Genomic DNA, 20,958 nt, shown 5'->3' with positions numbered 1-20,958 from the left:
AATTCTAGGTTGTATGCCTTATCCGTAAAGATAATAGGCAACTTTGGGGTGTGCAGACCTGACAAGGCTGGTGCCAATGCTAGTGCAGAATTATTTGATAAGATAAATCAGCTGTGTGGGGAAAGACACAGAAAGGAACATTATTGTAGTAGGTGATCTCAACTTACCAAATGTTAATGGGAAGGGAATGCGAATGACAGAAAGCATGACCAACAAATTATGAATAAGTTAATATGGGAATGACAACTGAATCAGAATGTGATGGAACCAACTAGAGGGAAAATATTCTACATGTGGTGCTGATAAAACCACATGAGCTCCATAGAGAAACTGAAGTGATACATGGTATAAGTGATCATGAAGCTGCTTCCATCATAGTCAAAAATAAATGTGATAGGAAGGAATGTCATACAAGTAGGCCTGTTAGGCAATACTATATGGTTGATAAGAGAGGCATGGTGAAATTTTTACAAAGTAATTACGATCAATGGAAAATGGTAAATAATAATGTAAACAGCCTATGGGATGGGATTAAAGCAATTGTTGAGAAATGTGAAAACAGGCATGTACCTTTAAAAGTGGTAAGGAATGGTAAGGACCCATTATGTTGTAACAGGGAAACAAAGAGATTAAGAAGGAGGTGCATTTTTAAAAAGAAACAGAGTTAGGAATGGTTCTGGAAGTAAGTAGAGATTGAAGAAGCTTACTAGGAAATAGAATTTAGTGAAAAATCAGTGGTCGATAACATGATGGCAAATATAATCAGCAGCAATATGAATTTTAGGAAACAATGGAAGGATATGTATACATACTTAAAGGCAGAAACAGGTTCCAGGAAGGACATTCCAGGGATCATTAATGAACAAGGAGAGTGTATATGAGAGGACATACAGAAAGCATAAGTATTCAATCAACAGTATGTAAAGATAGTTAGATATAAGGAAAATATCCGGGCAGAAGTGGTTAAAAATACTGGTGACATACTGAAATTTATCTATGATAGTAAAGTTACAAAAGTTAAAAGCTAGAAAAAAAAAGGACAAAGTCATGGAGACAGGTCATCAAGGGGCTCGCTACATGATGCGACTGCAACCTCACTGAGGGTTAGAAAAAGACTCACATATGTGTGCAGCATTCAAATAAGTACCATACTTGATTCAAGGTAGGAACTTTGCAAGTTGTATTTTGGGGTGAGCGCTCCACTAGATGGACTCAAAACGTATCCTGCATAACAATGTAAATAGTAAGATACAGACAACAGAAATGAAATTCATTAGAACAATAAACCAAAATACCAGGAAGGACAAGATTAGAACTGAAGCAAACAGGAAGGAGGCTGGCATCAAAATACCTATTACCGAGCTTTTAGGAAGAGCCAAGCTACAATGGTTTGGACATGTTATGAGGATGGACAGAACGAGAACAGCAAGGAATTACTTTGACAGAAAAGTGATAGGTGAGAGGCCAGTTGGGAGAGTTGTAATGAATGCTTGGGTTGAACGAGCTCTCTCTGTAAACCTAGAGTGTAGCTGAGCCTACAGGTATACGTACAAGGAGGAAGATGTAACCAGCAAGTGACATACTTATTATATATTGCTGCAGTGAATGAGTGAGATTGTGATGTTGTTCACAGAGTATATTTTTTTCTTTGTGAAACAGTGCAATAAATATGAGACAGTGATTATGTCTAAAAGCTAATAACGTGTGAATTGATATTGTTTTTAAAGCATCTTTATGTGTAATCTAACTCCACAGTGTTGAGATTAGTTCATTGCTGAGTCTTATTTAGTGAAATAATACAGTGTAACGGCAGTGTTTTCAGCATTCAGTACCGGTATATGACATTAATCTTCAAGATTAATAGCTCGTTTCAGGACAACAGTCTGTATGTTATTGAATGAGCTTATGAAAAATTAAATCGGAAGAAGAAGTCGGCTCTTGGATGTGTGCTAGCATATGAGCAAGCTGTCTGATTCACAGGGGTGGAATGAGACGACAAACTTATCCAGTGTGATGCACAACTACTAGACCATTCAGATCACATTAATGAGGAATGTGGGAAAGCAAACATGGACCTGTTAAAATGTAGGGTTAAAAGACATCAAGGTATTTACAACAGAAGAATAAGGGAGAAGTTGTTGTTTGGAATGCCATTCTGAACACATTCTGTTGATATTTCTTTTAATGTTGTTATAGCCAGCCCTCTCATATCTCCCTTTGCATTTCCTGGAAGGGATTAGCGAGTCAGACCTGTGCTCTCCCAACCGGCCTGCAATGTATGGCCACGCTCTCCCTGTATTTTTCTCTTTGTCTGGTTCCCCTGCAAGCTTTCTGGAATGGAGAAGGGAAAACTTCCCTGTCTAGCCACATCATAAATATTACAGTACTCATCATCGGAGCTATAAAAAGGAGTCAGTGTTGGAGTTCAGTCATCAGATGGAGGTGATAGCAGTGCTGGCTGTCGCAAGTGTACCACCGGAGTCTGAACAAGAAGTTGTTGTTTTGTGTTGGAGTGTCGGGTATGTGGTGGGTGTTCCACCAGTCAGTGCCCGAGTACTGTCGTGTTGGAGTACAGAGAACTGTATGTGTACCAACGTGGTGTGAGTAGAATTGGAGCAATGTTGACTGTCACTGTTGTGAGGAACATTGTAGTGCTGGTTAGTACTGTTGAGTAGCTGTTGTGTGATTAAGAGATAAGAATTTAATATTGTTCCGTATTGAAATGAGTTCACTAATAAGTTAAAAGAAAGTATAATATGGTTCAACCTTTCAATACTATTAAAATAAGAAAAGTAAGTTTACATTACTATTTAATTAAAATTGATACCAGTTTCGACTAGTATTTTTGGTCATCATCAGCCGATCACAAATAAGTGTAAAACAATGCACAGATAAATAAATTGCAAAGTATAAAGAATTCTGTAGGTTGCTGTTAGTGAAGCACTAAAATATTTAGGGAGTACTGTGCGTTGAAAGATGCACAGGTAAAAATATGAAGTTTAGATGATACGGTCAGATGCAGTTTATGAAGCACTATAACACACATATTTATCAGCTGCAGTTTATAAGGCACTGTATAATTTTAAGGATACTGCATGTCAATCATGAACATTAGTAAGACATAAGCGTATGGGAAGAAGTCCAGAATCAAATACGTATCCAAATATAGTACTGAGCAAATTCTTGAAGAGTTCAATTACAGTTTATGAAACACTGTATAATTTTAGAGAATAGCACTGCCCGTCGATAGATCCGAAAATTAAGAAGAAGTTGCCGATCAAATACGCAAATGTACTATGGAGCAAGTTCCCAAAGAGTAGATCAGCACTGTGCTTCTAAAAGTCTCCTAAGTTAGATGTGTTAGAAAGCATTGTGTGTGAAGAAGTCCAGAATCAAATACGTATCTAAATGTAGCACAGAGTAAATTCTTGAAGAGTTCAGCTGCAGACCATGAGGCACTGTATAATTTTCGGAATTAACACTGCTTGTCGATAGATCTAAAAATTATGAAGAAAGTCACAGATCAAACATATAAATGTATTACAGAGCAAGTTCTTGAAGAGCAGATCAGTACTGTGCTTCCAAAAGTTTCGTTAAATCAATGAAGTTATACCTCACCGAAAGTCTTGTTTTTGGTAAGATACTCCGATTGAACCACGCACAATCTGCTACCATTTGTGTTTTTCTCCATGTTATCTCTGCTGATTGGTAATGTTGTGTTTGGAATAACGAAAGGGAGGGGGATGTCACAAATGGTAGCAGAGCATGGTTACGATCTACAGACCTCTGGGTTAAAATCTTCATTGATCTAGCTTACAAAACTTTTGGAAGCACAGTGCCGATCTACTCTTCAAGAACTTGTTCTGTAATACATTTATATATTTGATCTGCGACTTTCTTCATAATTTTTGGATCTATCGACAAGCAGTGTTAATTCCTAAAATTATACAGTGCCTCATTGACTGCAGCTGAACTCGTCAAGAATATACTCCGTGCTACATTTAGATACGTATTTGATTCTGGACTTCTTCACACACAGTGCTCTCTAAACACATCTAACTTAAGAGACTTTTAGAAGCACAGTGCCGATCTACTCTTCGGGAACTTGCTCCATAGTACATTTGCGTATTTGATCGGCGATTTCTTCATAATTTTTTTATTTATCGGCGGGCAGTGCTATTCCCTAAAATTATACATTGTCTCATAAACTGCAATTGAACTCTTCAAGAATTTGCTCAGTACTATATTTGGATACGTATTTGATTCTGGACTTCTTCCCATACGCTTATGTCTTACTAATGTTCATGATTGACATGCAGTATCCTTAAAATTATACAGTGCCTTATAAACTGCAGCTGATAAATATGTGTGTTATAGTGCTTCATAAACTGCATCTGACCGTATCATCTAAACTTCATATTTTTACCTGTGCATCTTTCAACGCACAGTACTCCCTAAAGATTTTAGTGCTTCACTATCAGCAGCCTACAGAATTCTTTATACTTTGCAATTTATTTATCTGTGCATTGTTTTACACTTATATGTGATTGACTGATGATGACCAAAAATACTAGTCAAAACTGGTACCAATTTTAATTAAACAGGAGTGTAAACTTACATTTCTTATTTTAATAGTATTGAAAGGTTGAACCATTTTATACTTTCTTTTAACTTATTGGTGTTGTGTGATCGCTGTGTAATTGTCAGTGGTGAATACTTCACTGTCTTTGAACATGAGAGTGGTGGACTTCATCTGGAGTCGAACCAAGGAACAGTCATCATGTGTTGTGAGGGTCAGCAGCCCTGTTTGCAAATCTCTGCATGCAACTGTGCGTCTGAAGGGACTGAGCTTACAGGAGCAAAAGTGAAACACCTGTCAATCAAGATTACCGTCTCGCAGGTAATACCTGCGAGCTGGACTGCCTAGCAGTAGTGTAGCCAGGATTTCAGGTTGATTTTTTTTGGGGGTGGGGGTGGGGGTGGGATTACGGGTAGGTCTTCACCCAGAATTTAAATTTTGGTGGGTGTACAAACTTCCAGAGAGTTTAGGTGGTATGGAATACCTAATAAGGAAATGAGTATCCTTGGCTGCTAGTACGAGTGGTGGATTTGTGTGGATTCCAGAAGCTGATAATAATATAATATAAATTATATATAAAATGCTTAATAGAAGTACTGTACATTTGTTAAAACTCCTGGCGTATCTTGATGCCTTGGGCACTCTCCCACCTCTGGATATGCCCTTGTCTTCATCTATTATTCCCTCCCCAAATAGTTCTTAACAGATGCCAGAGCATCAGAATTTTGTACTGCAGGAGTTTTTTTCAATGTGCCAGAAGCCAACAACATGGAGCTGTTGCCATTACAACACCCTTTTTAGAGCCACCAACCGAAGCCGGGATTTGAACATGCGAACTCGGACGAAGAAGGAGAGTGACTCAACCAACTGAGCTGCATGAAAAGGAGGCATTTGTACTTATTGTTATAAATGGATACAGTTATTTGTACAAATGTTTTATGAGGAGCATTTTTTAAGACATACATTTTCCAACTGTCCCAAATGCAAGAGACGGGAAGGATCCTAAGGAGCCTTGCAGGGATGTCACTTCCTTCTCTATTTACATTTAGGTCTCCTTATTTTAGAATTTGACTTAAGGCATCCTGCATTCGATTCCTGGCACTGACAGAGTTAAGAAAGGCATGGGATGGGGAAGATACAGCTTGTTTGTAGGTGCAAAGGAGTTGGCCTTAAGTCACCCGTAATCGAAATGTCTATGACCTGAAAGGTAGTTGCCCCACGGGACATAGTTCCAAAGTGGTTCCTTTTTTAAGAAGACAAATTAAATGAAGATTCTACTTCCTCACAAACGAAGAACAATATTATTTATTTTACAATCAGTTTCAGTGCAACTGGTTTATGTTAACAGTACAGAAGCTATGATTTCAATTGTGGGATATATATAATTACATTGCGACAATCTAAACCATCTATATCTATTGAATATCCATCACCGCACTCAGTAGGACCGGCTTTCTTTTCATATGTTCCTCCCAAGAAAAAGTTGTATACACGCTACTGGCCTGGACTTATACCTCACCCACTGAAATTACTTTCTGGGTATGCCACTGCATCAATTCACCATTTAAGGTATAAGGTAAGGCCAAAGAATGGTTGGTTACTCAAAATACACCATCATAAATGATGTGGTTATGGTTCAAAAGTATGAATACTAAAGAAAAGTAAGCAAGCTTTAGGGTTCATGAGATTTTCATTTGGTGCCCATTGTGAGGTGTGACAAATGGTGAGAAACATGGCTGCAAATGTCCAGAAGAGATTATGTAACATTATGATCAGTGAGTTCATCTTGCATCTGCTGTCAAAACCTCCATGGACAACAGAGTCTTCAAACATTACAAGAAAATGTTAAATTAAATCTAGGTATCTAGGACAAGGATAATGTATTAAGAGTTATATTTCAATAACAAGAGCTCATTATTTATCGAACTATATATTTATTTCTAGGCCAATACATGTATCACATTCAGAGTTGGGACGGAAATATTAATAGTAAATGTCAGTGGCGAAGCGTGAGGATTTTAGATGGTACTCTGAAGATACTGATTACAATGATACTTTGATGAGAGTTTAAAAAAAAAAATCTCTGCTGTAACTCATCCTATGGATGAAATAGGTTCCTAAGTAGTCAAATCACTTCATAAAATAATGAGAATAATATGCTTCATAACAGTCCTGTCACCTTCCATTTCTTGTCAAGATAAAATTCTTGTTATTCTGAGTTTATCAGACCAAGCTTGTCTGGAAAAAAAGAAACAGAAGGATGTATCATGCCAGTAAAAGCCATACAAACTACTATATTAACACCAGCACAGTATTTCAGAAATTAGCTCTTGGGTAGTGAAGGGTGTTCAAAGAAGGAACCAACTGTAACTAATGTGCTCAAGCAAACACGGAAATTACCGTATAGTTTTAACTGGAAAGGAAGTCAGGTGATGTAGCATGTATTAGAGTAAGAAATGAAGTCTTAAAGGAAGTAGATAAAGTAGAATAACCAGTTATGGCAGGAGTAAGGACGACATTAAATGTTGATAGCCCAAGCTCGTAAGGCCTTTTTATGAAAATAAATTTGTTCACTTCAAATATAGATTTGTATTTAGAAAGATGTGTCTGAAGACCTCTACATGAAGCATGACAATGCACAGAAGTGAAATATGGGCAATAGCTGGTGTTGAAAGAAAGAGAAGACATTGAAATGTGTTGCTACAGAACAATGTTGAAGAGGAGTTGAGTAGATAGGATCATAACTGAAGATATACTGAATCCAGCAGTTGATGAAACGAGAACAATCTTGCGAAATTTGACCAGAATAAGATTGATAGGCCATATACTGAGACTCCCAGGAGTTGTCCTGGTTCATTTCTGAGGGAAATCTAGTGGATAAAAATGGTAAGTGGTCAGGTTTGCATCGACAAGGCACAGGACCCCCGAACCCGCCCAACCAGAAATCAAAATTATACATTTTAGTCTAGTTTTAATATGAATAAAAGAAAGGATAATAAGAATATTAAAATTAAATATCTATAATCCTTTTTATGCTGGGTTAAGAGTTATTTATAGATTACACAATATGCAATATTATCACTGAAAATATACGGCATCAACTCGAAAGATCCACATCAAGCCTCTCCGGAGGTCACACGCCATTAAAGTGAAAAGACCAGAACTTTCTTAGTCTGGTGGTAAACTCTCTAAAAAGTAGACATAATAATCTTTTGGGATTTACCTGTATCAGAGGAAGATTAATTACTAGATGGTTCACTAAATGTGTCATATATTCATCCTCTGCGTGTATGTGTTACTGAATTCATTCTTTTTAACTTTTGTCTCTTCTAACTCCTTTGTACTATTCCCATCTTCCTCCCTCCCCCTGATGCCCACACTTCTTTCTAACTCACTTTATTTTTTGTCTTCATCTCTGTTCTACCCTTGTTCCTTGCACTTGATTTTTCTATATTATTCCTCCTCTCCCACCGTCTCTGATTAGCCTGATGACCTTGTTATCTTTTCTGCAACTTACAGATGTATAAACATGAAAACATCTTAGTTCCTATTCAGAGCTACGATAGCACTGTCACTTACTAATCGGAAGGCCATAGCGCATAACGAGCCATCTGGTGACGAATGAGAGAATCACTTACAATAGACCAATGGTCAAGTGATTTCAAGTTCCACCCATCATTATTAGAGAAGCCTTAGCCATGGACAGAAGAGTTTCTCTTTTAGAGAGAAAGTCTCTCCAAAACATAGAGAATTTCTACTCTCTATTTCTTTGATACGACAATATCCCAAAATATTATCATATCTGTTAATACAGGCATCAATATCTAAATAATATGTTTTGCAATATATTTTGGTTTTGAATTAATGCAGTACATGATGACATTAAATATTCAGAAATATAGAAAATGTGATGCTCATAAAATCTTGATATTGTTCATTGGAACACCACTAAGAAAAGTTGTGGGTTCCTTCCTGGTAGGAACAGATCAGCATGTGAATATATCAAACAGAGAGAGTAGATGTAAGATGCAGTATTTAGTTAAGATAAAGAGGTTAACACAGAATAGGGTGACATGGAGTGCTGAATTAAACTCAACAACAACAACAACAACAACTAGGTGACGTTTCCTTAATTCTAATATTTCTTGAGCAGATTCAGCCGTACAATCAAAAAACACGCTTCGCCTCTGGTAAATGCATCACTCAATATACAAGTACATGAAAATACATAGAACAAAATACTGCATTGGATATACAAAGCTGCCATTGAATGGACATTGATACAGAACAGTGCATGAACTCTTTGTTTGCATCACATAATATACTGTGTATATTGCTTGTTGCATGCTCTATTCTGTATCTCATAGTGTTTAAAACTATTTGAGCATTTGTTACATATCAATATACTATATAATTCATCAACAAAACAGGAGATTTGACCTCCAACAAAATATGAAAACAAAATGTATGCACTTGAAACTGCAACTCCTAAGGGGCAGGAAACACACGGATGATGATGATGATGATGATGATGATGATGATGATGATGATGATGATGATGATCAGACAAGGGTTATGTTAGAGGATAAAGTCCAATTGATTTTGTGTTTTAAAAACCTCACAAGCACTGCTTTCAGAGGATCACAAACTAATCTACGTGTGCAACAATAACAGAATCACCAATATTGACTTTACGTACTTTGACAGATTCCTGGTGGCATTTATCCAGTATGACCTTCCTTGGTTATCTCTTAACCTCTTCCCACCCTGGTAGTTTTAGGTTTTGAGACAATAAATCTTTCATTTACCTACTCCTCAGCAGACATGATAGCAAAGGATACTACCAAGGTATACCCTGCCTACCTATTGTAAGAGGCAACTAAAAGAGGTACTCTGAAAGTAGGATAGTGAGTTGGCAACTACAGGGACCCTAGCTAAGTTTAGCACTGCTTCCACTTTCTTGTACCAGTGTCCTCGCTTTCGTCATTCCTATCCGATCTTCCCAGTCAATTCTTGTTCTCTGCTGACCCTCATGACATTAACCTTGTGTGACAGATAGGTTACAGAAAGCAATAGGAAAGAAAATCATGATTTTTCTAACCAGAAAATTGTACATTCACCACACCAAGCGTTTACTGTAGTCTACTTATGTTTACATAAGAAGTAGTGAAATTAAAATATCATGAATATTTTCAATTCTATCTTAAGATTCAATGCCTGCATTAAACGTTCTGAATTATCTATGCAGACCTATGAGTAAGACATTCTGAAGTAGTATCAGTTTAATTCTACTACCTAAATACCTTACAATTTGAACAATGAATATCAGAGACATCAAGAAACTGCTGGAATATCTCTCAGAGTCATTTTTGATGCAGGATACATTGTGTTGCACCACCTCAGGATGAGGACACAGATTTACTCTCCTACCAATTCTTTCATTTTTTGAAGAGCCGGAGCTCTGCATTTCTCTTTCTGATTAGCGTTAAGAAGGGATGGTTATCTAGTTGCAATTCCTCTTCAAACAAATGTTTACCTCTACCAATTTCTTAGTAGAGGGGCTGTCTGGCTGAGGCGGTAAAGGCGTACTCGGTTCGCCCGGAAGGACAAGAGTTCGAATCCCCATCAGGAAGTCGTAAAATTTAAGAAACAAGATTTCCACTTCCGGAGGTGCATATGACCCTGAGGTTCACTCAGCCTACACCATAAATGAGTACCAGGTCAAGTCCTGGGGGGAAAGGCGGCCGGGCAAAGAGCTAACCACTCTACCCCATCACGTGCCGCGGTTAACAACGGTGGAAGCCTTTACCTTCCACTCCTCTAAGGGCCTTCATGGCCGGTACGGAGGTGTCTTTGTTTGACTTTCTTAGTAGATTTTCTCAATTTTTGATGAGCCAAAATTTGATAAAAGTTATGAGTGTATAGTTGCCATCTCACTTAAAACTATATTGAAAATCACAGGTATTTGAACTGCATCACTTTAGAAAGAATATAACGGCGATGTCTCTGAGTCAACACGCCTTTTACAATACTTAGGTTATGTACATATGCATGCATGTATCTATCTGTTTGTATTTATTTTACGTCGCATCGATACAGATTAGGTCTTACAGCAACGAAGGGATAGGACAAAGCTAGGATTAAGAAGGAAGTGACTGTAGCCTTAATTAAGGTACAACCCCAGCATTTGCCTGGTGAAAGTTGGAAAGTCTGGAAAACCATATTCGAGGCTGCTGACAGTGGTTTTCAGACTCATGATCTCCCGAATGCAAGGTAACAGCTATGTGACCCAAAACGTGTAGCCAACTCTCTCTCTCTCTCTCGATGTATGTATGTATGTATGTATGTATGTATGTATGTATGTATGTATGTATGTATGTATGTATGTATGTATGTATGTATGTATGTATGTATGTACGTACGTATGTATGTACGTATGTATAAAAAAGTACAATTGCTTACCTACGTGGTACAAGAGTAAACTACCGAGTACGCTATTTCCTATCCCCTTGGGCAACAATTTGGGCTCAGTTTGTATGCACAATGACTACGAACAATCAAGTGGTAACCGAGCGTTTAAGCAGTGGTGTTATCACACAAATACTACAACATTTACGCAGGATGCAGAGAAAGATGTTCAGAAAATTTGAGCAAGTTCTGACTGATGAGAAATACAAATAAACATAGACATGTGCCAATTTTAGAGTTACCATACGTGTACCGTATAAAACTGTATGAAACTATTTACACAGGAAAGAACTTCAATCATTACTGCAGTCATTGGCCCTGAGTGTAGCAACTTGATTAGATATTTCTTAAAAACAACTCAACTTCAATCATAAAAACTTTGAGGTAGTTTCAAAGTAGGGACTTCACTCCTGGATTCACTAATATTCTTCCAACCTATGGTGCACTGAGTGTACAAGATTAGTACAATTTACCAGGAACAGGTTCTAAGCAAAAGGTGCATGCCTTCACCAACTGACAAACATGAGACAAATATAACTGCAGAACACTTCCTCTCTCCTCTCCGCTGAACACAGTTATTCCCTTTCACCTCCCCCTCAACCACTACATAACAAACCAAGAACACAACAACATTCCACACTACTTTTCTTAAGTGCTTAATGAGTCCCACAGAAGGCTAACCCAATACTAAATGTCTTTAGTGTATGTTAGGTTATTTTTATCTGTACAAAATTCCTTGAATTTAGGCAGCATTCTAGCCATTCAAGACATTTTAGTAACTTATTATTTATCACTAAAAATAATGTCTTACAAGGTACCAGTATTCTTTAATTCATTTTCACATTTTTATTCAAAATTATTACCATGAATTTACTTGCTAATATACATCAAGACAAACATAATACAACTAAGCAGCACTTCCCCTCCCCTCTACACTGAACAGAGTTATTGCCCACAACCCTCCGCTAACCCCCTACATAGCAATAACCACTTACATAGCAAAACTTGACCAGAACAAGGGAACTGGCTTCAGTCCAAATGTACTTGCTTAAGGTAACGGATGGTTAGCAGTTTAAGATAAGTACAGAAAACTTTCTCAGAGTTATGAAGGTCACAGTGGAAGACTGTAGAAAAATGTTTTGTACTGAAAATAAAAAGCTGCATAGTAATACAGTATTTTAAAATAATTGTAGCCTAAGAGAAGTCAGATGCATTACACCAGAGTTTTGGTATGTGTTGTGCAGACTGCATTATGCATGAAACAGTACGTGGGATCTTTGATGTCATCTTAACTCGTCCGCTTCCAAGGTACGTACCTTGGTCCGCTTCCTTCTTGAGACTAGCTCAGAGAAAGTAAAGGAAGCATGCGCTGTTGTGCTCTGCCCTCTCCCGAGTGACAGCCTATCGTGCGCGACTATACTGCACATACTCCGTGAACAAACTTTGCCTCAGCCAGAATAGAACCCTCTAAACTTCGGGTCATGAGTCGGACACTATCACTGATCCACTGAGGTGTGATCTCATTAATTTGGTCCCAGCACCCTTATCATACATGAATTCACCCTCTAAGATCATATGGATTCATCCGTGTGATTTTCATTGCATTTGTATTTTAACACATAAATTTGTTCCCAGTGGTCCAAGTAGAAACATTTTCCTTCCCATTTCACATAGAATTAGGACTGTCAGCACTGATATTGCTGTTGTGGTTTACAATGTTGGTAGCATGAAGTACAGAGTGCTTTGATGATTGTCAAGAAGAAACCATGAATAGGAAAAGGTACTTCATCCAGTGGGATTATTTGAAAGGTATACTTAAAATAATTCATGTAAAATGGAATGCATAAAATATGGCATTAAAAGGAGTATCAAAATCAGGAGTGCTTTGATGAATATGTACCGAAGGAATATCTACATTTTGGGAGAAGTTTATAAGCTACGCTGCTAAGGAAATCATATCTTGATATTGTATGTCTTTTATATTCAATAATTTTGTTTGAAATAAATGTGTCCTTTCCATGGATTTTCTTGTTTAACTCCAGCAGGTCAACAATTTTTGGGCAGGAACGAGTTCATGTACTGTATTGTCAAACAGACAAGCAACTTCCTCATGGGGACGTATTTATACAACTGTTTTCCCTTACCACAGCTCATTGGGATTGAATTTGTTAGAAGCTACTGAGGCAGCGTCAAAGTCGACTGTAACGGCATGATTAAGTTTCAATAATCAATTTGCTTGATGTATTTTTCTTGTTGTCCCACTGCTACTCTCAAATTTTATGAACATGGTTTTTCTGATCCCTGGATACAATTATCGAAGACGACATCTTAAAAACTAATGTTTCACAACACGTCAAATTATGTTTTATCGTTAGACATTAAAAATCTCATCATATGCAACAAAATGTGAACTAAAATTGTATATTTAACTAGTACACAAAAAATATTCAAAAAGGCAGTAAAACTGTTACAAAAATACTCTAATGTACAAGAGAAAAAAAAGAATGTAGGCCTTAAGACGTTAAAACAAATAATAATAATAATAATAATAATAATAATAATAATAATAATAATAATAATAATAATAATAATAATAATAATAATAATAATAATAATAATAAGAAGAAGAAGAAGAAGAAGAAGAAGAAGAAGAAGAAGAAGTCAACTTTCCCAATGGAGGTGTCTGTGAGTGCTCAAAGTATAAACACAAATTAATGTTAATGTTCAATGAACATGTATGTGTTACAGATATTAAACATTAAACATGTATTTCATTTTTAGACTAGCTGCTCATTAATTGCAATCAAAGGATGACTTGACCCTTGACAGCGATCATCAAGAAAAATTAACACTTCCTTTGTCGAAATTAGCGTATGCCACTGGTGAAGGGCACACGATAATACTTTTGAGCTACGTCGTAACGTCTCTGTATACACACATGTATCCTAACCGAACTCTATTAAGGTGTTGAACATTCAAAAGAAAACTAATAACGTGTTCACATTTCAGTCTTGGATGAGGATTTGAATCCTTTCTCCAGAGGCTTAAAACATGACACACAAATATTTCATACCCGTTCACCTCTACAACTAAAACTGAAACTTTGAGAACACTATCAGCTGTTGGTTGGTCCACCATCAAAGTCTTGGAATGCTTCTTTTTCTGTACTAACATTTGGCGGGCCCTGGGGGAAGTAGGATGCCAGCATCTCCTTAGGACAGAGCTGAAAACACAAGAATATCGTTATCATATTAAAAGTCATACGCCATTTCATTTCATATACCATGGGAAGGTATAGTGTAATAATAATAATCATCATCATAATTTATTGAGCAACATCCAATTTTAAAAAATAATATTTTTTAAAAACCTTGTAATATGACTAGATGAATTACCAAGAAATTTCAATTCAAATAAATGAATTAAATAAATAAATAAATAAATAAATAAATAAATAAATAAATAAATAAATAAATAAATAAATAAATAAATAAATAAATAAATAAATAAATAAATCAATCAATCAATCAATCAATCAATCAATCAATCAATCAATCAATCAATCAATCAATCAATCAATCAATCAATCAATCAATCAATCAATCAATCAATCAATCACCATTGATCTACATTTAGGACAGTCACCCAAGTGGCAGATTCTCTATCTGTTGTTTACCTAGTCTTTTCTTAAATAATTGCAAAGAATTTGGAAATTTATTGAATATCTCTCTTGGTACATTATTCCAATCCCTAAATTCCCTTCCTATAAATGAATATTTGTCCTGATGTATCTTCTTAAATTCCAACTTTACTTTCATGCTGGGATATTTCCTACTTTTAAAAATACCACTCAAACTTATTCGTATACTAATGTCATTCCACACCATCTCTCCACTGACAGCTCGTCTCCTATCTCCCACGTCTTCTCAGCTCAAACTTTGTAATATTTTCGCAACACTACTCTTTTATTGGAAATCACCTAGAACAAATCGAGCTGGTATTCTTTGGATTTCTTCCAGTTCCAATCAAGTAATCCTGGTGAGGGCCCCATACACTGGAACCACACTTCGGTTGGGGTCTTGCCAGAGACTTAGATGCTCTCATCTTTACATCCTTACTCCAATCTCTAAATGCCGTCATAACCATGTGCAGAGATTTGTACTGTACTCTTTATTTACAATCCCATTTATGTGATTACCCCAATGAAGATCTTTTCTTATATTAACATCTAGGTACTTACAGTGATCCCCATAAGGAACTTTCACCCCATCAACACAGTAATTAAAACTAAGAGAATTTTCCTATTAGTAAAACTCACAACCTGACTTTTTTTTTTTACAATTGGCTTTACGTCGCACTGACACATATAGGTCTTATGGCGATGATGGGATAGGAAACGTCTAGGAGTGGGAAGAAAGCGGTCGGGGCCTTAATTAAGGTACAGCCCCAGCATTTGCCTGGTGTGAACATGAGAAACCACGGAAAACCATCTCCAGGGCTGCCGACAGTGGGGCTCGAACCCACTATCTCCCGGATGCAAGCTCACAGCTGCGCGCCCCTAACCGCACGGCCAACTCACCCGCTAATCGGAGATTATTATTATTATTATTATTATTATTATTATTATTATTATTATTATTATTATTATTATTATTATTATTATTATTATTATTCAAATTTGGAACTGATTAATTATATCGTGTTTATAAAGGTGGTGATTATTGTTTTAAGAGGAAGAACAAGAAGGCAACCATCCTCTCTATAACACTAATCACGGAGAAAAAATTGAAGAAAATCTATCTAGGAAAAATGAAGGGGAGTTGGTTTCTGTTTTCTTTCCTTCTTTTTGTTTAACTTTACAGGTTTTCGGCGACGCAAGGATGAGAAAGGACCAGGATTGGCAAGATAGCGGCTGTGGTCTTAATTAAAGTACACTCACAGCATTCGCATGGTGTGAAACTGGGCAAGCACGGCAAAGCACTTTAATGGGGTACCGACGGTCGTGTTCGAACCAACGATCTCGCGAATGCAAACTCTGGGGGGTGTTAAATGTGCTTTGCACCTGCTTACGAAACTGGATGATCGTATCTGATTTGAATATCGCAATGGATCCCTCCTACGACCGGAGGGCACTAGTGTGTACAAGATACACGGAGAGCAGCACGTGCGCGTCACAGCACCACCTTCGTCCGTCTTTCAATAGATGGCGCACGGTTAGCTAAATCCGTACTTGAACCAGGCAATGGCGCATCTTTCGAGAGCTGGAGATGCAGGATAGTTGTTCTATGCCACGCTGTGATCTATTGCACATTGTACATCCGGATATTACTCTCCAGACGCACCAGGAGCTGCAGGAGAATGCTAACACAGTTCTAGATTTGGAACTTTCTTTTTTAAAATCCCGTTGCTACTTCTTCATGGCGACTAAAGTCATGGCAGCAGATAGGAAACCTAAGAGAATTGAATGTCAGGCTGAGATTACAAATCTGGAGCAGGTAGATCATTTCAAGTATTTAGGATGTGTATTCTCCCAGAATGCTGCCCCGCGGTGTAGGGGTAGCGTGATTGTCTCCTACTCGGAGGCCCCGGGTTCGATTCCCATCGAGGACAGGAATTTTTACCTGGATCTGAGGGCTGGCTCAAGGTCCACTCAGCCTACGTGATTACAATTAAGGAGCTGTATGATGATGAGATAGCGGTCCCGGTCTAGAAAGCCAAGAATAACGGCCGAGAGGATCCGTCGTGCTGACCACACGACACCTCGTAATCTGCAGGCCTTCGGACTGAGCAGCGGTCGCTTGGTAGGCCATGGCCCTTCGGGGCTGTTGCGCCATGGGGTTTGGTTTGGTATTCACCCAGGATGGAAGTATAGTGAGAGTGAATCAAGGTGTAGCAAAGCGAATGCAGTTAGCTCGCAGTTGCGATCAATAGTATTCTGTAAGAATACGAAACTATTTTTACACCTGTCTGTTTTCTGACCTACTTTGCCTTACGGGAGTGAAAGCTGGGTGTACTTAGGATATTCATAAGTTAGAAGTAACGCACATGAAAGTAGTTAGAATGATTGCTGGCAGAACAGGTGGGAACAATGATAGGACGATACTAGGAATGAGGAGATAAAGGCTAAATTAGGAATGAATTCGCTGGATGAAGCAGAACTCATAAACCGGCTTCAGTGGTGGAGTCATGTGAGACGAATGCAGGAGGATATGTTACCTAGGAGAATAATGGGCTCTGTTATGGAGGGTAAGAGAAGTAGAGGGAGACCAAGACGACGATGGTTACTCAGTTTCTAACGATTTAAAAATAAGAGGTACAGAACTAAACGAGGCCACAGAACTTGTTACAAACGGAGGATTGTGGTAGTGGTTAGTAAATTCGCATAGGCTTGCAGACTGACCGCTGAAAGGCATAACAGTCTATAGTGAAGACGTATGTATGTATGTATGTATGTATGTATGTATGTATGTATGTATGTATGTATGTATGTATGTATGTATGTATGTATGTATGTATGTATGTATGTATGTATGTATGTATGCATGTATGTATGTATGTATGTATGTATGTATGTATGTATGTATGTATGTATGTTTTATCTCGACATCTGTTTCTTGGCACAGGCCAGTGTCTCAGTCTTTTACGGCTACGATAGTATAGTAGCTGCTGAGACAGGACAGTGCTGAGTAGTTGCTGAGAAGGATGCTACTCATAGGGTGGAGAGCAACGGTAATTTACCTCACTCATTATCCTGCCTAAGATACCTCATTTTAGCGCAACCATGTTTTTGTTTTGTTTTTGTGATTTCCCTATAAATTACCTTTCATGGTGTTTTTCTGAGGATTCAACCAGCCTCCGGGCTGATAATTTAAAAGAATGGTTCCCAAAGTTTGGGTACCGTAGTGACCCCCTCAAAGCCGTTGGATAGAACATTTTTGACGTCGAATACGTATTGGCTTCCTCAGTAAAAATCGCTGTGTCCCAAAAAAGGTTTATACCAGACCTTCTTCAATAGTTAAATTATAAAACATAGTAAAAATATAATAACTGATTTGAAAAGAGGATCATCTGCTGAAAGGTATAAAATGGCAGGGAGGGATTCAGTTAGGTAGAAATGTAGTAAGCAGTTTGGCCTATGCTGACGACTTGGTCTTAATGGCAGACTGTGCCGAAAGCCTGCAGTCTAATATCTTGGAACTTGAAAATAGGTGCAATGAGTATGGTATGAAAATTAGCCTCTCGAAGACTAAATTGATGTCAGTAGGTAAGAAATTCAACAGAATCGAATGTCAGATTGGTGATACAAAGCTAGAACAGGTCGATAATTTCAGGTATTTAGGTTGTGTGTTCTCCCAGGATGGTAATATAGTAAGAGAGATTGAATCAAGGTGTAGTAAAGCAAATGCAGTGAGCTCGCAGTTGCGATCAGCAGTATTCTGTAAGAAGGAAGTCAGCTCCCAGACGAAACTATCTTTACATCGGTCTGTTTTCAGACCAACTTTGCTTTACGGGAGCGAAAGCTGGGTGGACTCAGGATATCTTATTCATAAGTTAGAAGTAACAGACATGAAAGTAGCGAGAATGATTGCTGGTACAAACAGGTGGGAACAATGGTAGGAGGGTACTCGGAATGAGGAGATAAAGGCCAATTTAGGAATGAACTCGATGGATGAAGCTGTACGCATAAACCGGCTTTGGTGGTGGGGTCATGTGAGGCGAATGGAGGAGGATAGGTTACCTAGGAGAATAATTGACTCTGTTATGGAGGGTAAGAGAAGTAGAGGGAGGCCAAGACGACGATGGTTAGACTCGGTTTCTAACGATTTAAAGATAAGAGGTATAGAACTAAATGAGGCCACAACACTAGTTGCAAATCGAGGATTGTGGCGACGTTTAGTAAATTCTCAGAGGCTTGCAGACTGAACGCTGAAAGGCATAACAGTCTATAATGATAATGTATGTATGTATGTATGTATGTTGAAAAGAGGAAGGTCCCAAGAGTCTACCTAAATAGCTTTCAAGGTCTGACGACACAGTAGTGAGTAGAGCACACATCCACTATTTTGTGGTGAAATCGGAGTTCGGAGCGTGAAGTAAAATCAGTATACCTCGGGACCGCGACGTGATAGCGAGATGTCATTCTTTTCATCTACACGAAATATATCCGTATATTATGTAATAATGTCCGCCTCTGTGGTGTAGTGGTTGGTGTGATTGGCTGCCACCCTTCGGAAGACCAAGTCCGACTCTCGGCTCTAACACGACATTTTAAAAGTGGTACAAGGATTATAACGGGATCCACTCAGCCTCGAGAAGTCAACTAAGTAGAGGGGGTTCGATTACCACCTCAGCCATCCTTGAAGTGATTTTCTGTGTTTTCCCACTTCTTGTCCAGGCAAATGCAGAGAAGGTACTTAACTTCAGGCCTTTCCTATCCCATTGTCGCCATAAGACCTATCCGTGTCGATGCGACGTAGAGCCAATTGTAAAAAAAAAAAAAAAAAAAAAAAAGGGCTGCCTTCCTTGTTTCTTGCCTATATTCGCCCCCCCCCCCCCCTCAAGGCCCCTGTTCAGCAAAACAGGTGAGGCCGCCCGACTAAATGTCTCACGCCCCTAGACATTGCCCTCATGGCGGTAGAGGTGGAATCCCTCGATGAGTCCGGGGACGGTAAATGTCTAAATTTTTAAAAAATGTCAATATTCCTGAAAACTTGATCACGTACGTGAAAAACTGTGAAACTATGTAGAAATGTCCAAAATGCCGCTGAATCTTAATCTGAAGAACTGTTTCAATCGAAACTCTGAAGATAGACGCGCTCAAGAACACTCAAGAAGATGTAATCGAGTCGATGGAGATAGGAAATGGCGTGATTTCAAAACATTCGCAAGAAAAGAGTCAAAAAAAAAAAAACCTCTAGAAACCTGAATTGAGAGCATTTATTTATTTATAAGAATTATGTAACGTATTCTACGCCCAAGAAGAAACAGCCGCAGAAAATTAATAGGTTTGGAAATGTGGTGTTACCGAAAAATGATAAAGGCGAGATGAATATAGAAGGGATCACAAATAAAGACGTTTTAAATTAACTTGGTGAGAGAATAATGATTTGACTAAGAGAAGAGATGCATTGATAGGATTCATCTTTACACATCCAGGATTTTAGAGGACAGTGTAAGGAGAACGAGTGACAGAGACAGTCTGACCAGTATAGTTTGTAAAATACTGGAGAGTTTAATATCAAAGTACATCAGAGGGGTATGTGATGATAAAAATTGGTTCATGAGGAGCCAGTATGGATTTAGAAAGAAATTTTCTTGTGAGGCACAACTGGTGGGATTTCAGCAGGACATATCAGATCAATTGGATTCAGGAGGCCAGTTAGATTGCATAGCCGTAGATCTTTCCAAAGCCTTTGATAGAGTGGAACATGGAATATTATTAAAGAAATTGGAGGGAATAGGACTGGACGTAAGGGTTACACGTTGGGTAAAAACATTTCTAAATTCAAGGGTTCAGAAAGTCAAAGTAGGAATTAACGTATCACAGGAAGAGAAAGTTTGGAAGGGAATTGCACAGGGTAGTAAAATCGGTCCGTTACTTTTCTTAATATACGTAAATGATTTAGGGAACAATATAACATCAAAAATAAGATTGTATGCAGATGACATAATTGTTTATAGGGAAATAAATACCATTGAGGATTGTTCAGAATTACAAAGGGACCTTGAGAGTATCCAACAATGGGTTGAAGAGAATAACATGAAGGTTAATGGAGGCAAATCAACTGTTACAACATTTACAAACAAGAGTTTTAAAACTGAATTTGAATATACTTTGGATGGGGTAGTTATCCCAAAAGATGTCAAGTGCAAATACTTAGGTGTGAGATTTGAAAGTAATTTGCACTGGA

The 20,958-nt window shown here is 38.0% G+C and overlaps 1 protein-coding gene across 1 annotated transcript in view; it reads right to left on the bottom strand.

Moving 5' to 3' along the window:
* Positions 1-6,523: 6,523 nt before the first annotated feature.
* Positions 6,524-20,958, bottom strand: part of S6KL (S6 Kinase Like) — a 632,786-nt gene continuing 618,351 nt past the window's right edge. The window contains exons 10-11 of the mRNA XM_067153213.2: positions 14,121-14,270; positions 6,524-6,817 (exon numbers count right to left, since the gene is read on the bottom strand). Of these exons, the coding sequence (XP_067009314.2) occupies positions 14,163-14,270 (108 nt within the window). The 3' untranslated portion in view covers positions 6,524-6,817; positions 14,121-14,162. The remainder of the gene's footprint in view (positions 6,818-14,120; positions 14,271-20,958) is intronic.

Source organism: Anabrus simplex, chromosome 8 (assembly GCF_040414725.1).
Source record: "Anabrus simplex isolate iqAnaSimp1 chromosome 8, ASM4041472v1, whole genome shotgun sequence".
Lineage (NCBI taxonomy): Eukaryota > Metazoa > Arthropoda > Insecta > Orthoptera > Tettigoniidae > Anabrus > Anabrus simplex.
Note: the sequence above shows the minus strand (reverse complement) of the source record. Positions and strands in the feature narration are given on the sequence as shown.